Here is a 19,337-nt window from a genome sequence, read left to right as displayed (position 1 = left end):
ATGGGGTGACATTGCATCCATTTTGAATAGTGCCCAGAGTATAGCAAGCCCTCAAGTGTTGGCTAATATTACTGTTTTATTCAAGACTAATCTCTTAGGACACAGAGTATCCACCTTGATTTTAGGACCACCCATTTTGATTCAAGATTTATATCACTGTGTCTGGAAACAGAGTAGTGACCATCTCCATTCAGTTTACAACATGGCTCCAATTACTTTGTTGAATAAGCCCTAACATGAAGAAGGCCAGAAAATGGAAATTTTGATTTCTGACCTGCCATACTCACTTGGAGCACCCTTGGCTTGGAAGCTTGTTAGAGTCTCAGAAAGAAAAAGAATTTATTAAATCAAATATTGTACACAGATGAAACAACATATCACTTGCTAATTACAGGAGTGACTAGCACTGATGCAGGCATCTCTTTTATTCCCTTCGGCTTATGGCCCAATTAACAATTAGCAGTGACTAATGTCCTAAAAGGAAGCTTTCTGTCTGCACTGCTGGGTTTTCTCAGGAGGAGTTAGAAATAAGATACTTGACAGAGTTTAGTCAGGGGGAAAAAAAATTAAAACTACAAGAAACTACCTGTATTACTTGTCAATAAAAATATTTTCAAAAACCCTACACAACACAAACATATGCACTGCCCTTATTTATTAAAATATATATATATTTTCCCTAATTTTAGGAAGTTACAAAACACAATAAAAACTACTTTTTTTTCCAGGCTGAAAGTCCTTAAACACTTATTTCACTAGTTAATATTTATAAGTTAAAAATAATCATTCTTTCAGAGTGAAGGTCTCTTAGAGAAAAGATTTCAAGTCAAGGAGTTAAACCCCAACGCAGAGAAATTTTCCCTTTCTTCACTGGGTACCTGTCATGAAATGCAGGAGTAGGTCTTCTAAATTCATTGTCTCTTTGAGAGTAAGCCATGCTTAGGATCGGGTACCATGGTGACCATCCCCCCAAGCAAGGAAATACAATAATTTTGAGGTAATGACAGAAAAATTAAATAAGCTTTGCTGGAAAAACATGAATCTGTATCCAGACCTGATTTCTGGTTTTGCTACAGATTGATGGATAGCCCCAAGTGTCCTCAATTATGTCATTCAAACTGCCTCTCAGAAAAGTCTCAGATGTCTGTTATTTATACCGCTTCATGTAATATTCCTCTGTCATGAGTACCTGCATTTTTGCCTAAATACTTATAGCTGTTAATGATCAAGCTCTTACTATAAAACAAGCACTAAGCTGAGAATTTTCCAAATATTACCTAATTTAATCCTAATGATGAGGTAGATTAAATAACTACCCTATTTTATCAATGGGTAAATTTTAGCTTGGGAAAGATAACTAGGTTGCCCAAAGTCCCACAGCTAAAATCGGCTTTCACCCTCAGAGCCTGAGCACTGAAGTAACTATGTTGATTTAAAAATCTAAATGATCTGAGTGGCAGACATCTGAGGAGGTGAGGAAGTGTTCTAGGAGCTTACCTATGGGCTGGAACCAACAATGTAGGCCGAAGACCTGAGCAGTAGTAGTCACCTCTTCTACCCAGGCATGGTAATTTTATTACTGAATTCAAGTGGCAAGTCTAGCCCTACTTCCCATGACCCTATAACTGTTTCTCAGAAGAGAAGCATAGTATCTGGCCTTCCCGAGAAAGAAAACCATGAGGGAAGCACAATACAGTGTCCAGAATGCCATCCACAGTCTGTCATAGCAGACTCTCTCCTGCAGCCAAGGTTTCTCTTTTAGCAGGTGATGAAAGACAGGGGAGGTCCCATAGCATCCCATCAGGTTTGGGTGGGGTGTGTACAAATATTTACCACATTCCAAACACCAGCAAACATGTGGGAAACCTTTAGGGTAGAAAGCTGCTGTATAGGATAAAGAAAAGGAAATGCTCCTTTACCCAAATTCAGAATTTACTAAAATCTAAGTCCACTAAGGCTAATAATAAGAACAGGTTTGAGAAAGTAAAAAAACACTGAGGGGCGAGAGGCAGGGATAAGATTCTGTGGGTTGTGTGTTTGCTTTTTCAAGGTTGAAGATAGAAGGGCAAATTCAGCCCCTGGTGGAGAAGTCGCTGGGCCCAGGAGAGCGCCCTCATGGGATTCTGACCTCTCCCTGAACGCGAAGGGAAACAAGAAGCAGATATTTCTCAGCACTCAAAAGGGAACTTTCTCTGCTGCACTGCATGGTGCCTGTTGGAAAAACGCGTAATGTGAAACCCATATCCAAGAGCACTCTTGGGGTATTGATCATACCCTCAACCAATCCCCAGTAGGCTGTCGCCAGTGGGATGAAGATCAGGTCACACTACCTTTGGAAACCACCCTGGATGACTGAGGAAAGAGGCCATTTCCACCATGAGCTCGCCAAGTCTACCAGCTACCAGGACCACAAGGGACCTCAATATGTCATACTTTGCAAGAAGGAACTCCAGAGCCACTTTCCTGACACAGTCAGCCAGAGCCAGACAGGATCTAGATGAACAGAGGGCCTCGGGGCTAACAACTTTATGATGTTTTCTACCAATAAAAGGGGCAAATTCCCATCTATTCACTAAATCCCACTCTCAAATGGCAGCAACATCTCAGAGAAAACAGAAGAATTAGATGAAGTCCACTAATCTTTAGACTTTGCTAGCTACTCTGGGTAGCCAGACTAGCTGGGTACTCTGACTTTCATAGTTTGAATTTCTGTTATGTGGAGAATCTAGCAAGGAACCCAGCCGAATCTTAAGAATCAGCTTTGCATATGGCTTTGGAAAGGTGATTTCTGATGCTTCTACGCGGTCTCTGTATCTTCCTCTACAGTTTGAAGATAATGACTCACTGACTCCCTCTCATGGGGCATCAAGTTTTTTCTGTTGCTTTGACTACTTGTTTGTTTGAACAATAATAAACGGCAAAAAAACAACAACCCAAACCCAGAGATGCCTGGTTTTTACACATACTTCTATCTCTTTGGGCTGATTACTATTACTTGGTAACACATAACCTAACATATTTAGGCAACCTAGAAGCAGTCTTATATTTCAGATTCAGATGCCAAAAAATACCAAAAAGTCACTGTTGCCCCAACATTAATAGATAATCCACTATGTATTGTAATAACTAAGACCAAAAAAAAAAAAAAAAAAAGAGAGAGAGAGAAAAGTTTAAAAGAATAGAAAAAGGGTAAATACGAAACATAAAAAACACTACTGTTGAATGGATAAAATTTAAAATGAACAGACCACCCCCTTGTCCTTCAGACCACGTCAGATGCACACACAGGAATACATGCAATTCCTAGATAAGTTCTGTAACACACACAAAGTGATGTGGGACCCCCAGGAGGAAGCAGATCACTTCATTGCTTCTGAGTAAGGGGATCAAGGCAGGTCTAGAGAGCAGGGTGCATCAGAAAGCATCCTTTAAAGATGTATATGATTAAATCATTTGGGGATGATTAGAGATATCAAATATAGCAATGATCAAGGATAGTATGCTTAATTGTTTATGATAGATCAGCCATTTCACACAACAAATAAATATGTGTTCATCTACAGGTGGCCAGCAGAGGGAAGAGGGAGGGAGGACAAGAAGGGAGGAAAGAGAAAGTCATCTAGCAAAGCTGGTGAGCTAGACCATCTGGACTGTGAGGCTCAAGGTCAAGTCTGGGGGTGATGAGGATGGAAAATTAAATTGGGAAATAGTTTCCAACCCTAGGGCACAGTATCACAGCCTACAACTACATGTCTAATAAATACTTGTTGCTCGTGTCATCATTATTAAAGACTGTGTATGGCTATTTCATTTTTAAAATAAATATTCCAATTATAAAATAGACTACAAGCCCATTGCTTGTAGAACATATCACAGATTAATCCTCTAGAACATATCACATCCATTTATTATTGCTACTGATTAAATATAGCCATGTTGTGGCAAATTTTGCCTTTCCCCAGAAGTATAATTCTCACATAGTATACATGAAAATGAAAACTGAATGCATTCTCTCTAGATAGAGTACAGCCAGCTTTGAAAGCAGCAACTCACCATGGACCTTGGGCAAGGCGTCTTTCTTTGTAAACACAGAGGACTGGGCCAGGCGATTTCCCAGGCCCTTTCCAGTTCTAACTCGTTTATAAGCTGCACATGCAGAGAGTCAAGGTGAATTACTTGACCAATCATGCTTGTATCTATCTCAATGAATTTCATAGATCACACACTCTTGGGAATTTTAGCAATAATCCCTGTGATGATTAACATTTATCACTTTTAGGGAATTCACCTGCAGCGTACACCAACCAAGAATGTAGCAGAGCCTACAAATTTGTTCCAAGTCATTCTCCAGAAAAATCCCCCTTCCTCTAATAGATACATGTCTAATATCTTCTGAAAAATAAACTCAGTAGCTCTCTTTGAAACTTGGAAAATCCTTCTTCCACAATAATAGGAAAATGGACTCTTGAAATACATGGAGACAATCCTGTGGATGATGAAATTATTTTCTTTGGAGCAATGGACTGTGGGACCTGTGGTGTTGCTTGCTGGGTCTGTGCTCCGCTGACCATCGGGACCCACCTGCTGAGGCCTCCTCCTCACTCTCCTCTCCAGATTCAAACTCTTCATCTACTGCGTGGAACAGTGGTTTGGGCCGTAGTGCCTCCCTTCTGCCTGTGCCAACATGCTCTTCTTGGCTTGTGTTTCTTGGATACCCAAAGTGCCATGGCTTCCCTCCTCTGGGAAAACTCTTCATTGGGATTATCTCTTGTGTCAGCCGTCTTTCTTGAAGTGTCCCTGTTCGAGGGTGTGGTTTGAACATGATGGATGGGAGCTCTGAATCGCTGCTGTCATCACCTAGGAAAATATGACAAGAGGAGGAAAGAATACGACTGAAGGTCAGAGAGGATGCCGTATCGGGGTGGCAAGAACTCAGAGTGAAACAGAGTCCTTGAGGTTCCAGTTTTCACAGTCACAGGTTTCACTTTCCCTGCCCCAGTGAAGGCATAGAATAGAAGCATATGTGCTGGGTTATAAACAGAAATGCACTGAAACCTGTGTATCAGGCTCCTTCAGGTAAGTAAGGGAGTGTTTTTTTGTTTTGTTTTGTTTTTTTACAAATCAGATCAACTGGCCATAGGCATTAGGCCATAAGGCACAAAGATGCTTTGTGTTGTCAGAGACCAATGTTTAACTGAAGGTTCCGTGGTAACTGTGATAGGAACATGGTTGGTTTGGATTTTTTGTTGTTGTTTGTTTTTGTTTTTTCAGATTTTATTTATTTATTTGAGAGAGAACATGAGCAGTAGGGGTGGGGAACGCAGAGGGAGAGTGACAAGCGGACTCCCTGCTGGGCAGGAAGCCTGATCCCAGGGTTCTGGGATCATGACCTGAGTGGAAGGCAGACACTTAACTGACTGAGCCACCCAGGTGCCCCGGTCGGTTTGCTTTTGAATCCATTGTTACCAGAAAGCATTAAATCTGAGTTTCATCCCATTGACCTTGAAAGAGCCAGTCTTGGAAAAATGGGTGGGAGAGAGCCACTGCAGATAGCCATGTGTGGCAAAGCCACAGTGACTAGATGTCCTCCCTTCAAAGGAAGTCAGAGGTGAACAGATTACCGCTGGCACATGACAGCCCATGATAATAGTGGACATGTCCTTGCATGGAGAACTCGCTATGCACCCATCACTGTGCTGTTTTATATCTACAATGCCATTTAACCCTTATGACAAGCCTTGGAGATGAGTATAGTTAGCATCCCCATTTCACAGGTAAAGAGGCTGAGGTTTCAAGAGGTTAAGTGACTTCCAGTATCACACAGTGAAGATGGGTCTGCATTTTAGCAGAATCTGTCCAGATGCACATCTGCTCTCTGCCACACTGAGCCTCACTCCCTGATATGTGCCATGTGCAGGTCAGAGGCTACGCCAAGGGCAGAAGGAAACCACTGGGTATCTATGTAACATCCCCTCTCGAATGACCTTCCAAAGACCTCATCCATGCCTAGGACATTGTGTTTTCCCTACTTACTGTGCACTCATCTTCAAGGGAATATCTTTCGCAAATCTCATCTATTCTCATTTCCTTAAGTTTTAACCTTATAAATTTATTTTCCCTTTAAATAGTCTCCTGAGATTTTAAGCATTTTAAGAACTTCATATTTAAATCTGAAAGCAGAGTTTTCTCCAACTCTTTATTCCCTCTTTAAAAAAAAAAAAAAAAAAAAAAAACACAAAGCAAAATAAAACCCCAAAGCTATAACAGATATGCACACAGGTATACAAAAGACAAAATGTGCTGAGCCATCAGAAAAATTTAAAATAACCTGTTCATTAATGTTTTCCTAATGTGATTGAATTATCCTCAGAACGTAGCCTGGAAGTTGAGGGGAGTGGGGACAGGAATCAATTGTTTGAATTAAAAAAAATTAGTTCAGAATATTTGTCCATTTTTTTTTCATTACCTCCCTTTAATTTGTGCTCCATGACCTGGCCTGGAACAAAAGTTCCTCTTGATCCTTTGGTACTTGGAATATTACCTAAGAAAACAATGGCCTGGATGCTTCTGCCCCCAAGAGCGGTCTTTTGTCCCTCCCCTCTGCTCCCTCCTGGTTTCCTACCCCTCCTTCTAAGTGTATGTTCAGCATCAGCACACAGATTATAGTTGATGTTTCCTGACCACCTCTGCTTATTAGAAAATAGGTTCCAAACCCTAGGAAGAGGCTTGAACAGATAACTTACAAGGTTCCACACAACTTAAGTCAGTAGATGTGTCCAAAAGGGGAGAAAGAAGCCAGGGGAAAGGGGAAGAGGAAGGAGGAATATTTGGGGCTGGGCTTTGTCCCAATTGCAAAACCTGCCTGCAACACTCAGGCCGGCAGTTCCAGGGAGAGATCAATGGAGAACTTGCAGCAGATTCTGAACATCTATTCTTCTATCCTCCACTTTAACTTCTGGACATTGGCACCCAGGGGCAGGGTGAAGGAGAAACAGGAAGTGCTTCTGCATAGGGCAAAGCAGAGCCTGACACTCAGGGGGTGACCATGGATTATCTCATACAAAATTTGGTGTTTAGAGACCTAGACCTTGGGTGCAACCCTCCCTGCTCCCTTTCCTCATGGTATTATTTTAATTCTGGTAAAACATACCATTTTAACCTTTTTTTCCCCATTGTCACCATTTTATTGTATAATCTTGTGGGATTAAGTACATTTACACTGCTGTGTGTCCATCTCCAAAACTCTCTCATTTTCCCCAATCCACATGGATTGTCAGCTATCCCAGAGCAGGAGAGGTCAGTGTCCAGGAAGGAGTTCTCTACGTATAGCACCAAGTGAGCCTTGGCTTTTTACAGAAGAGCCTTGGAAAAGTATGTGGAGCCCCCCCACATCTAGACTAAGGTAAATTCCAATACTGGAGAGCAAGGGTACAGTGAGAAAGGAGAATGTTCCCCAAGTCATAGCCTGGCTACCCAGAGACTGTTGGCTGGATGCTGTCTATCCCTCCATAATCTCCCCTAGAAGCTCTCTGGCCACTCCTTGTTTTGTCCTGGTGCAGAAAGACTTCAAGTTTGGAGAGAATGTGAATTCAAATAATTGTGCCCAGAGACACACTGAGAATTATTTCAGTCTAACTCTGATTATTATAATGCTTTAAAATTTATTAAGGATAGCTGATAAATTAAGTCCCACTTGGAAAGAATATATGCACCTCTATGTTCACTGCAACATTATTTACAACAGCCAAACTATGGAAGCGGCTCATGTGCCCATTGATTGATGAATGGATAAAGAAGATGTGGTATATACATACAGTGGAATATTATTTAGCCTTCAAAAAGAATGAAATCTTGTTATTTGCAATGACATGAAAGAACCCAGAGAGTATTATGCTAAGAGAAATAAGTCAGTCAGAGAAAAACAAATACTATATGATTTCACTCACATGTGGAATTTAAGAATCAAAACAAATGATCAAAGGGAAAAAAGAGAGAGAGGTAAACCTAGAAACGGACTCTTAGCTATAGAGAGCAAACATAATTACCAGAAGAGAGGTGGGTGGGGGGTGGGTGAAATAGATAAAGGGGTTAAGAGTACAGTTATCTTGATGAGCACTGAGTAAGGGACAAAATTGTTGCATCACTATATCATACACTTTAAACTAATATAACATGGTATCTTAACTATACTGGAATTAAAATTAAATACTTGAAAAAATTTAAAAATAGGTCTCACTTATTACTTTCCCATCTCAGATTTCTAGGTTAACCACGATTTTTGCTCATCTAATAAAAATTTTGAGCCAGTTGTGCACAGTTGAAGGAAAAATACTGCATTGGAGATTGAAGATTTCATTTCATTCCCAGAAGAATTCATGTTCAAGTGGCAGTTCTGAAGTGTCTTTCTTTGAAAGAACACCTCTAGCTACCCACATCAAGTCTTTTTTGATGTTCCTCAGTAGTACTAATTATAATGGGTAATATTTCTTTCTCATTTACTTGATTCTAGGCACTGTTCTGGGAGATTTGTATGTGTTGACTGGCTTCATCTCAGGACAACACTGGTCTATGTAGGAGGAATCAATATTCTCCTCTTTACAGAGAGAACGAAGAAGTAGGCTTTTGTGTTTTCTTCATATAAGTCCTTAGTATATTATTATTTTTATGGAAAATATGAGTGAGATGCCTTTTAGGACATCTATTCAAAGAACAGGATCCTTTGACCTATTCATCTATTCATCTGGTGAATAATGTAGACACATTTCCAAATGTTAAACAACCCCTACTTCTGGAATAAATCCCACTTTGTAAGGTATAGTATTTCTTTAACATTCTACTGTATCTTGTTAATAATGCTTTATTGAGGAATTCACATTTTGCTCAAGTGAGATTGCTATGTGGTGGTCTCCTGCTACAGGAGCATGTGACATTGATGTTCATCACAAGAAATGACCATGAGAATTTCATGTTTTCTATGCATTCAAACAATATAAATAGCACCAGATTATTTGTACCAGGAAGATTGTTAGACATTAATTTACTGTACACCCTACAATGGTGCTCTTTTGTTTTGTTTACTTTTGTTTGTGGACTAGCTCTTTTATAACATAAAATGGCACTGCTTTCCAGAAGGTGCTCTGGGAATAGATGTCTAGATCAATGAAACAGAACTGAAGAGCCCAGAACTCTCTTAGGATAAGTGACTTTAGCACAGCAAAGGTGGCATCTAATCTTAGAGGAAAAGATGGGGTTGGGGCAGGTGCACAGCCATTGGAAAACAATTTGAAGAGTGTCTCTGTCTTAATCTACACAAAGATATATCTCAAATGCTCGAAACTTAAATGGAATTGTTAAACTATTAAAGTTTAAAAACATTGGGTAAATCATTTTTTAATTTTTCTGTGGAAGATGGAGCAGATCTGATTGGTTGGAATAAAATTTTCTGAATGGTGAATATATCTAAAAAATAACAGATAAATGTGAAACTGGAAGATAAACCATGGGCAACAAACATGAGACAATAGATGATATCCTTGTTAAACAGTGTTCTTCCAATTTATTTTAACAAAACAAACAATGGAAAAGAAAAAAAGAAATTGCCAGAGGCAGAAACAGAAACTTCCCAAGAAGAAATACCATTGCTTCCAAAAATATGAAAAGATTTGACCTTACTAAAAATGAAACAGACTCAGATAAAAATTAATATAGTATATAAATTTTATCCTATCTCATCATAGTTTACTCGGAAGTCTGAGTGATGGTGAAATGATTGGCAATGACCTTTCTCATAGACTGTTGGTATGAGGGCAAATTTAAATACATGCAATTTTTGACCCCCAAATTTTGCTTCTAAGAAAATATACTAAGGCAATAATTGGTTATTTGTGCAAAAAAAAAATCACAAGTGATTTGAAGAGCTATTATATATCATTTCTCATATTGCATATAAAAACAAAATACCTTAATATTTATTAATATGGATTTGGCTGACTAGGCTAGGATTATTTTATATAATTGACTGTTATTTACTCATAAAAATGATTATTTAGTTCATATCAATTGAATGGAAATATGTCTATAGTAGATGGTTGAGTATACTAGACAATTTATAAAAATTCCAAAGCAATAAGACACAATGATTTTGTGGATAATATGATACTGTGTGTTTTTTTCTTTCTTTCTTTTATCAGGTACAGATAGGGTAGAGATCAGGATGGGCAGACAGAACTATAGAAGAATGCTTACCATAATGTTCTATAGTGATTATATCCTGCTGTTGGGGTTTCAAGTGCTTTTAACTTTATTATTTTATGCTTTTTCCTACTGATTGATTTTTATTTTATATCAAGCATGTTTTTAAATCAGAAGAAAATAAAGTTTCATTTTGAAGAATAATTATATTCACTCTTCAAAGACTGAATTCTAAAATCTGATACATTTAGCTTATTTGAATTCGAATCGATTTTTAAGTCTTAAAAATTTGGAAAAATTTAAATAGATAATATGGCATATTATATATTATATATCATCTTTTGCTCATAGAGAATCATTTTACGTCTAAGGCCATACCACCCTGAACGCGCCCGATCTCGTCTGATCTTGAAAGCTAAGCAGGGTCGGGCCTGGTTAGTACTTGGATGGGAGAATCATTTTACATATACAATAATAATGGCCTTTATTAGAATAATAGACAGCTTCAAAAATTCTAAGAATTCTACTTAAAAATTAGACATTAAAGGGAAATGTTTAATCTGTAAATTTGATGAAATTATTTTAGTAAGACTTAACAAATTTGGAGAATTCTGCTAATTCCTAAATATTTCAAATATTTAATTTGAGTTAAAATTTTTCAAATATTTCCAAAGAGTGCCCATTTTACATTGGCAAATTATCCCCCCTGGGCTATATCCATCCTGTTGCCTTTTCATATGGCCTGTGAACAAAGAATAGTTTCTACCTTTTTAAGGGGCTGAAAAAAAAGTTAAAAGAAGAATATTTTATGACAGGTAAAAATGAGATAAAATTCAAATTTCAATGTCTGTAAACCAAGCACAAGGAAAAGAACAGCCAGGCAGACAGGTTACCTGTGAAATCAGCAACATTCAGGTCTCTTCTTATTGGCTCAGGGTGGCCATAGGGAAAGGACAAGTAGCGGATGTTTTTAGTACCAGCCTGTGGGTAAGAAGCAGAAAGGAAAAGCATAGGTGAGTCTGCCATTCAGATTATCCCATGGGAAACAGTGGGAGCCACAGGCCCACACTGGGCATCTCATGTAAGTTACAGGCTTGCCTGTATTCCTGTTTCTCTGGTTTAAAGACAGCAGAATGCCTCAGTCTCCAATATGTGTTTCCTTTCCCTCCCATGAGGGAACCCCTTGGATGATTTTATTTTGGAAAACATTTGTTTTTTATTAAGGGAAACAAAATTATGGGTTATTGGGCTGTATTTTTATAGGAAGAAATAGAGATCTACGAAGATCTTTGTATGAAGATCTATGTATTCTACTCATTGGATTAATTATGATTAAGTGGGATAAGCCAACTAGCCTTTTTGTACTGGAGTTCCACTGTCTGGAGAAAGGGGATAAAATGCCTGTGTTTCACTGTTCATGGAAAGAGTCTGAGGATAAAGTAATACATTAGAATGCACTCGTATTCTTTGCAAATAAGATATCACTAGGAAGTTTACAGGTACCTTTTAATGTTAGCTCGTCAGATGTGTGCTTAAGGTAAGCATTCCTACAGGATCACAGGTTGAATACTTTGTTTGATTTTATTTTGAAAATGATGAATTGTGAAACTAAAATGTTTGAACAAGGCCACTTAACCCTCTGTTCAGGCAGTTAGTGCTATTATTACTATCCTCCTATTATCACTACATTTGAGCCATGGAGACTAGGGTAGAAATTAGAATCTATCCAGACGTAACCTTTGTCGGGAAGTTCCAGTGAAATTGTTTGATGTGGCCTCAAATAGCATAGTTCGGATGCACCGTGGTAATATGAAGACAAGCCCAAGAGTCTGGGTAAGAACTGATCCTTCCCTAGATCTTTCTGGGAGAGAAGGAAGCCTCCTAGACCCCAGAGCCCCAGTCCATGGAGGCTCCCCTATGGTCAGTACAAGGCCACCGTGACACTTGATCTAGACTCACAGCCCAGGGACTGTGCTCCCAACACTGCCCCATCTGGGAGGTCCACCCTAACCACGAACCCTAAAGCTCTAGACCCAGAGGGAAGTTGTATCATGTCCTGTGCCTTCTTGCTTTTGTATTACTTGTTGAATTACAGCAAGGTGCTGGCTTTGTGTAACTACCACTGGCCGTCACAGAGGAGGCCTGGGAGAGGGACTGATACAGCCCCCAGGTGTGCCCACGGACCCCACCTTACCAGCTTTCCCCATGGCAGGCTGTGGCCTTTCCTCATGCTCTCCCTTAAGGTATTCTGGCGGCGGATCAGAATCTCTTTAGCCTGTTTCTCGCTTGTTTGGGGTTTGAGGTTGTATTTGTTGTAGGACAGGGTCTGCGGAAGGAACAGAATGTCAAACACGTCAGGACATTTCCAAACCACCATGGCTTTTGGAGCCCATGGAAATATCACAAACTAAGAGAAAGAAGACATCGAAGAGGCCACCCGAGCATTTGCCTCAATTACAGGGGAGCAAGCGGTGGCCCCTGAGAAGAAAGGCCTGTGACTGAGGCCACCCTATCAGGAGAGAGTTGTGGTTTGGAGCCTATGCCTTCCAGCCCACACAACCCTGCTGTCCCCCTGTACTGTCTCTTTTGTATCTTTGCAGTGAGATACCCGTGGACTTCAACTGCCCCATACCCACCCATTTTCCCCAGTCGTGTTTTTTATGCTTGGACAGTTCTTACTGAATGTTTGGATCCAATGGATGAGGAAAATGTCAAAACTGCTTTGGGAATTTCATTAAGGTTGCTATTTTTACATTTTTCTGGTTAAAGACACATAAAAAAAAAAATCAACCAATTACCATCACTGTTTAAAAAGGAAGAGGTTTTTTCCCAACCAAAATGAAGGAAAGATATAATTACCGATTAAAGAGTAGTCCTTCAAACTGAAACAATTATCATAAAAAATTTCTTCCTGGGCACCTGGGTGGCTCAGTGCGTTAAGCCGCTGCCTTCGGCTCAGGTCATGATCTCAGAGTCCTGGGATCGAGTCCCGCATCGGGCTTTCTGCTCAGCAGGGAGCCTGCTTCCCTCTCTCTCTGCCTGCCTCTCTATCTACTTGTGATCTCTCTCTGTCAAATAAATAAAATCTTAAAAAAAAAAAGTTCTTCCTTATTCTCACCAGGCCAGCAATAACCTGTCTTAAACCACAGACCAACACTGGTCTTCAAATGTTTACAAAGTACTTAAACTGGAATCTCTTCTCTCTGTACCTTTCACTGTGCAACAGTGACTATACCAGTCTCACTGGAATACAGGTAACAGACTCAAACTACAGGTCCTTGTGCTCCTGGTTAATGAAAATTGTGATAAGGATTTCCAATTAGCAGAAGGGCAATTGTTCTGTGTATCAGGTGCCACAGTAAGCACAGGATTTTTAAAAAATGGATAATTTTGAAGAGCGGTCTTCATAAGGCTCATGGTCTATTTGGGGAATCAAACAAGCATATACTGTTATGTGCTATGTTATGTGTTATGATATTGGGTCTGCAGGGATTTATAGAGTACAGGCAAAGGGCACTGATCCAGTCTTGGGTGGGAAAGCTGCATTGCCCGGACTGACTCTTGAAAGATGAGTAGATGTTCCCTTCAGGAAGACTGAACACATGAGATAAGACATAGCTCTGAAAAAAATGTGATGGGAAAGAGGAGGACCTACTGGAGCAGAGCTGGGAATTTGTTTACCACAGGAAAATTTAGTACTTAATTCAAAGCATGGTGAGAAATGAGACAGAGGTATGGGGCGGGGGTGGCAGAGCGCCTAGGGACAACCTGCCAAGAGATGAGATTCCATCGTCCAGGTTAAGGGTTCCCTAAGTGGGGAGTACATACTCTAGGAGATGCTATAAGATGATCTCCAGTGTAAGGAAAGAATACTAACACTTGTGTTTCCATTCATCTTCATAAAAATATGAAAGAAATTCAGTTTCTCTGTACTTACTATGTAGATTTATAATAGACCCTTCCCTGGTCAATATAGGGGATGGTCTAGTTTCCTCCCAGAACAGAAGAGGATGTTTGTAACAAGGAGGAGTTGACTAAGAGTAGGAAGTCAACCTCACTGGTTCACTAGTTTTCAGTTTATTGCTTGTCTTTTTGTGTCTATACAGCCAGTGAAGTAGATTTGTGGCTTTCATTATCTGTTAGGTAACTAAGCCTCGTAAAACAGACAATTGTCTAAAAGGAGTTCCATATAGAAGGCAGAGGTTGGAGGCCAGGGGAAGGATGAAGAATTTGCAAAGCTAACTTTCACCATCTCCTGATAGGAGATCTTTACAAGCCACTCTTGACAAATTAACCAATCTGATAAAAACCTGGCAAAAAATTAAATTTTTGAAATATGTTTGAAATAGGGACTCTTATCCACCATCACTAATGATGAACCTCAACTTCAGTGCACTCACTGTATAGATAGAGATATTAAGGAATGACACATGATACTATCACAGAAACATTTTAAAACCGAGTATTAGAATCCCAAGACAAACTTTTATAATTTTTATCAACGTTAAATTCATGCAAAAGTAAAGTCAGTGTGTGTGTATGTTTATAATCACACACTTATACATGAGTGTCTGTGTGTGTGTGTATATATATGTGTGTGTGTGTGTGTGTGTGTGTGTATGCTTGTTACTGGTAGGAATTTCCTATACCTTGACTTGAAGCCTGTATTTTGAGGAACATGTGGACATTTTTTGTTCTATTTAACCTGATATCACATCACCCATGTGCTTATCCTTGCTTGTCTGCAGGGAGCATAGTAGGTCCTATGCACATAACGTATACGCAGCTTCCTTCACTCTGTTTCATTTAGTCCAGCTCTTTAATGAAGGAGCTGGTGATTGATGAAAAACTGTATTTCCCCCTAGAACTTGAGTTCTATGGGAAAAGGCTATAGATGTGTATTAAATATTGACTGAAGAGAATTGAAGTTGAATAAATTGTTTTCCTTCTTTGAAAGTGTGTGAGAATTCTGAGTGTGACCTGATCATTTAGGCCACCCCAGGGGACTGCCCATCAACCTCTGACTTATCCTTAGAGTCTGAGGTGAGGTCAGTTTCTTCCCTTGAACGTTTAAAGAGAGTGTTTCTCCATCTCCATTCTCAGGGCATTGCAGAGAGCTTCTGTATCCCAGAGGCCTGTCCCAATGGGAACTTCCAGAGGCTAGTTCTTAACTTGTCCAGCAGTGACAATCTGATACTGGACGTGCTGAGGGGAGTGACTTCAAACAGGAATGGCCAGAGCCCTCCCAGGTGCGATGGACCAGCTCAGTTCCAGATCAACTATGAATCAGGATCCCCAGAGTCAAACCCTGCATTCAGCCCACCCTTGCCCTGAAGTGACTCCTGACTCCCAGGATGGCCTCTTCTGAGATGAGACCATGAGAAATGCCCCAGCCATCAGCCCCACACTGTGTGAGGTCCAGTGACCTACCACCCAGGCTAGATACAACAGATGTCACCTTTTGTGACAATCCTCAAAACTGTAGATCACCCACTAGAAACCAAGGAGACACGTGACCTGCATTGCATCTCTAGAGCAGTTTTTCTTTCAAGAGGGCTAGAGTCACATGACCTATATAAAAGATGGGGTAAGAAAGGAGATAGGAAGGGAAGGACTGATAAGGCTCACTCTGTCAAAGTAACAAAAGTGGAGGCAAAAGCCAAATTAGGGGCTTGAAACTCCCTTTTGTTTATTATTTATGTTCTCCCTGTGTGACCTTCTCTGACCTATCTGCTTATTTGGGGGCAGTAAGAAGGGAAGATGCTATATTGCTTAGATGGGAGAAACCTGGAGGACAGACTAAATAGGTGTACTTATGAAAGAAGACATTTGGCTGTCTGGGAATCTTCATGAAAGAAAAGAAAGAGAGAATGGTTAGTTAACTTCATTTTAGCTGGTTGGAGTCCCAGGAACTCACTCTCCATTTCTGGACCTTTCCTTAAATTCAACCTTTGTCCACGTGGGGAAAAGGCTAGTTTCACCCTGTCTTTGAGCTTGGCCCCCAAGAAACCAGCTGACATTCTTCAAACCAGGAAGCTCTTAAGAATTTATCTAACTATTTATCAGAATGTGATAGTCTTACTGAAACAGTTTCACTTGGAATGATTTGAAAGCTCTTAAATTTACTCTAAGCTTGCTATGACTGATGCTGACCTATATTCCTTCAGCAGGTGCAGAGTCTTTCGCTGACACATTCCCCTTAATCACTGACCTTTCCAAAACAGGAAGCGAGAGAACATTCACTTTACTGGATCACATAAGGCTGGAGTCATGGAAAGAGCACTGGGTAGACAGTTGGAAGACCTGGTTCTTAACTTGGATTTTTCTTGTGTGACCTTCAACAAGTCAGATAAACAACTCGCCTAACCTGAGCATCTTCTTGAAACTAGGGGGCTTTAACCTGATGAAATTTTTTGGCCCCACTCAAGACTCTGATCATAACATAGTCACAAAAACCAAGGCCCCCAAATGAATTTACTTGTAGCCATACTTAGCCAATTAGCATGTTCAATAGAATCCTCAAACTGGAAAAAACAAACAAACAAACAAACAAAACCACCTCATAATTAGATTTTGCAAGTTTAAATGTCGTTTGACTGCATCAAAATTTCAGAAGGACTCACCCACTGCCCCAGGAATGTTCTTACTATATACTTTCCACCAGTTCCCAAGTGGTAGTATAGACTCCATACACTTTCCCCAAATTAAAATATAATATACTTAATACATCTCCTCTAATGTAGGCCAGCATTTCAATAACCATCTCAACTTTCTAAGCTCTTTTACAGTCAAAGAGATTGAGCATATCATTGGCGTCCTGGTGCCCTCTTTCTTTGTGGTGTGGTGAATGAGCTCCACCACTTGTTGTTCATCTCTGTTAGTCTGGAAAGTACCAGGCTGCAGGGCTAGGGCAGCCTGACCCCTAGGGCTAGCAATTGGATCTGCATTCCTTTTTACAACACATGTGCCAATTTTTTTTTTTTTTTTTTAAGCAGAAAAGTAACAATTAACTTTCTGTTCTCCAAATCCGGCAGAAAGAAATGGTTTAGCCCGAAGCTTGCTTTAGAGGAGATAATGTGAACAAGAAAGGATTCCTGAAGGACTGGTTCCAAGGCCAAGCAAATGAGACAAATCAGATGGCTTATACACACCCTTTGTCGAACTTGGTACATGTTGTGTGTCAGAATGTCCCTCATGGACTCCACATCTTCCGGGGAAAGCCTTTTAGTTCCGTGTATCCTCTGGGCCCTGGAAACATCAATGGAGGGAAGCCAAGCATTATTCTTACATCCTGGCAAGAGCGCCACAAAAGTGTCAATATATATATATGGGAGTTCTAAGTTCCAGAACCCATATTTTAACACAATGTTTTCTACCGTTTTAGTTAGTAAGTTTAGTAAGACACAATACATGCGTCTTGACTTACCATTTTGAAAATATGGTTTCCTTGCCTAAAGCTTTTATGTGGGAACTAACTCATTTTTTAGAAAGGAGTCGAAGGTAGTTACAAACCAGTTATTTTTTCCCTCCACATCTGTAATGAGCAGACACTCTGGTAAAATACAACAAAAATCAATTGCTAGAAAATAAATGTTTAAAAAGATACTATAAAATTAGAACCAAATGTTTTACTGTTAGATTCAATGGAAATAAGGGTATTCATCAAGACTGGCTTGTGGTTAGGTCTGCACTGATCTCATTGTAGACAGGTGACAAACGGCTCACAGACAACACCATCCACATGCCACATTTTGAATAACACTGATCTAAAAGACTACTAAAATTCTGTGAGTACATTTACCTTGGAATGGTCCCTTTAGGAATTTTATCGTTGGTTAAAGAATAATTGTAAGAAACTAGAATCATATTTTACAAGGATTATTTGGACTATTTCTATTCTGAAAGCCAGCCCAGCTCTGAGACACTGGGCACTCTGTGAGATTCTAGAAGCCACTGACTGCTCTCTGCCTCCGCATGACCAGCTCCCCAAGGCTTTCTTCACCATGAGCCCTCCCTGTCCCACCACCCCCTCACTGTGCCCCTGAAAGGGTTTAAATATCAAGTCATGTCCAGGTTATCAGTCAATGCACAATTGTCTTCTGAGGGTTTCAAAATTATGACATTGCTATGTGCAGAATTCCCATGTGACAAATATATTTGATTTCAGTCATTTTAATCTAGTGGCAGAAATTTCTAGTAAACATTTCATTGTATGAATAATATATGTTCACTATAAAAAATAAGAACAAAAAAGAGAGAACTAAAGAAAATTAAATACATCTTTTAATACTCTCCTCTCCCTTAATATCTTGGTATAAAACCTCCTAGAATGTTGATTTTTTTTCTTTCCTTGCTGGAGCTCTTCTTGGTGCATAAAGGCACAGAGATCCTACTATCTGCTTGCAAAAGGTCTTAAGATTTCTGATCACAGAAATCAGTAGTTATTGGTTTCAATACAGGCCACTTTTTTAAACATTAGTAGCAACATAGCAAGAACATCTTGTGAGTACTTTTTGTGCATTTGTAAGTACAATTGGTAAAATATTTTTAAGAAAAAATATGTATGAAAATATGTTTAAGAAAATATTTTTAAGAGCTAAGAACTCAGATACCAGGTATCACAGCATGCCAGAATTTATTTAGCAATCCTATCTGTAGACTGACTAATGCCCTTTCTACAAAATCCTTGAAATCAGAGTTTCCATATCTCAAAGCTGCAAATGTCAACACTATTGATATTCAGTTACCACCCTTGGTGATTTAAACATTATTATCAGGGCATTTCAACCTCACTATTGAAAAGTCCTTGAAGCAAAATTTATTCTGATTGAGATATACCTACACATTCCCACCATCTGAACACATTTATTATGATGGAAGCAATTTCTTGCTGAGCAGAAAAAAAGAACTAATCGAAAATTACATTTCCTATGTTCATAATGATACTCACAACCAAATAGGAAAGAAACCATAAGATAATAGCGAAGTTAAACTCAAGATGGCAGTAGGTCTCACTTGGCACCCTTCCCAGTTTATAATTGGCCACTTTGGGAAAGATTAGACTTAATTAAGGTCCATTCAGGCTGTTGGCTAGACGTGTAACACAGGGATCCCAAAGGCATTATCTCACACTGACCCACACTGAG

At 39.6% G+C, this 19,337-nt stretch overlaps 1 protein-coding gene across 1 annotated transcript in view; it reads right to left on the bottom strand.

Moving 5' to 3' along the window:
- Positions 1-3,891: 3,891 nt before the first annotated feature.
- Positions 3,892-19,337, bottom strand: part of SLC9A4 (solute carrier family 9 member A4) — a gene marked incomplete at its 5' end in the record, with an annotated part of 62,907 nt that continues 47,461 nt past the window's right edge. The window contains 4 exon segments of the mRNA XM_082747145.1: positions 3,892-4,857; positions 11,085-11,172; positions 12,386-12,517; positions 17,343-17,439. Coding sequence (XP_082603271.1) covers positions 4,502-4,857; positions 11,085-11,172; positions 12,386-12,517; positions 17,343-17,439 — 673 coding nt within the window. The 3' untranslated portion in view covers positions 3,892-4,501.

Source organism: Mustela nivalis (genome assembly GCF_964662115.1).
Source record: "Mustela nivalis genome assembly, chromosome: 8".
In the NCBI taxonomy this organism is placed as follows: Eukaryota; Metazoa; Chordata; class Mammalia; order Carnivora; family Mustelidae; genus Mustela; species Mustela nivalis.
The sequence above is the reverse complement of the archived record's forward strand: the minus strand, read 5'-3'. Positions and strand labels throughout refer to the sequence as shown.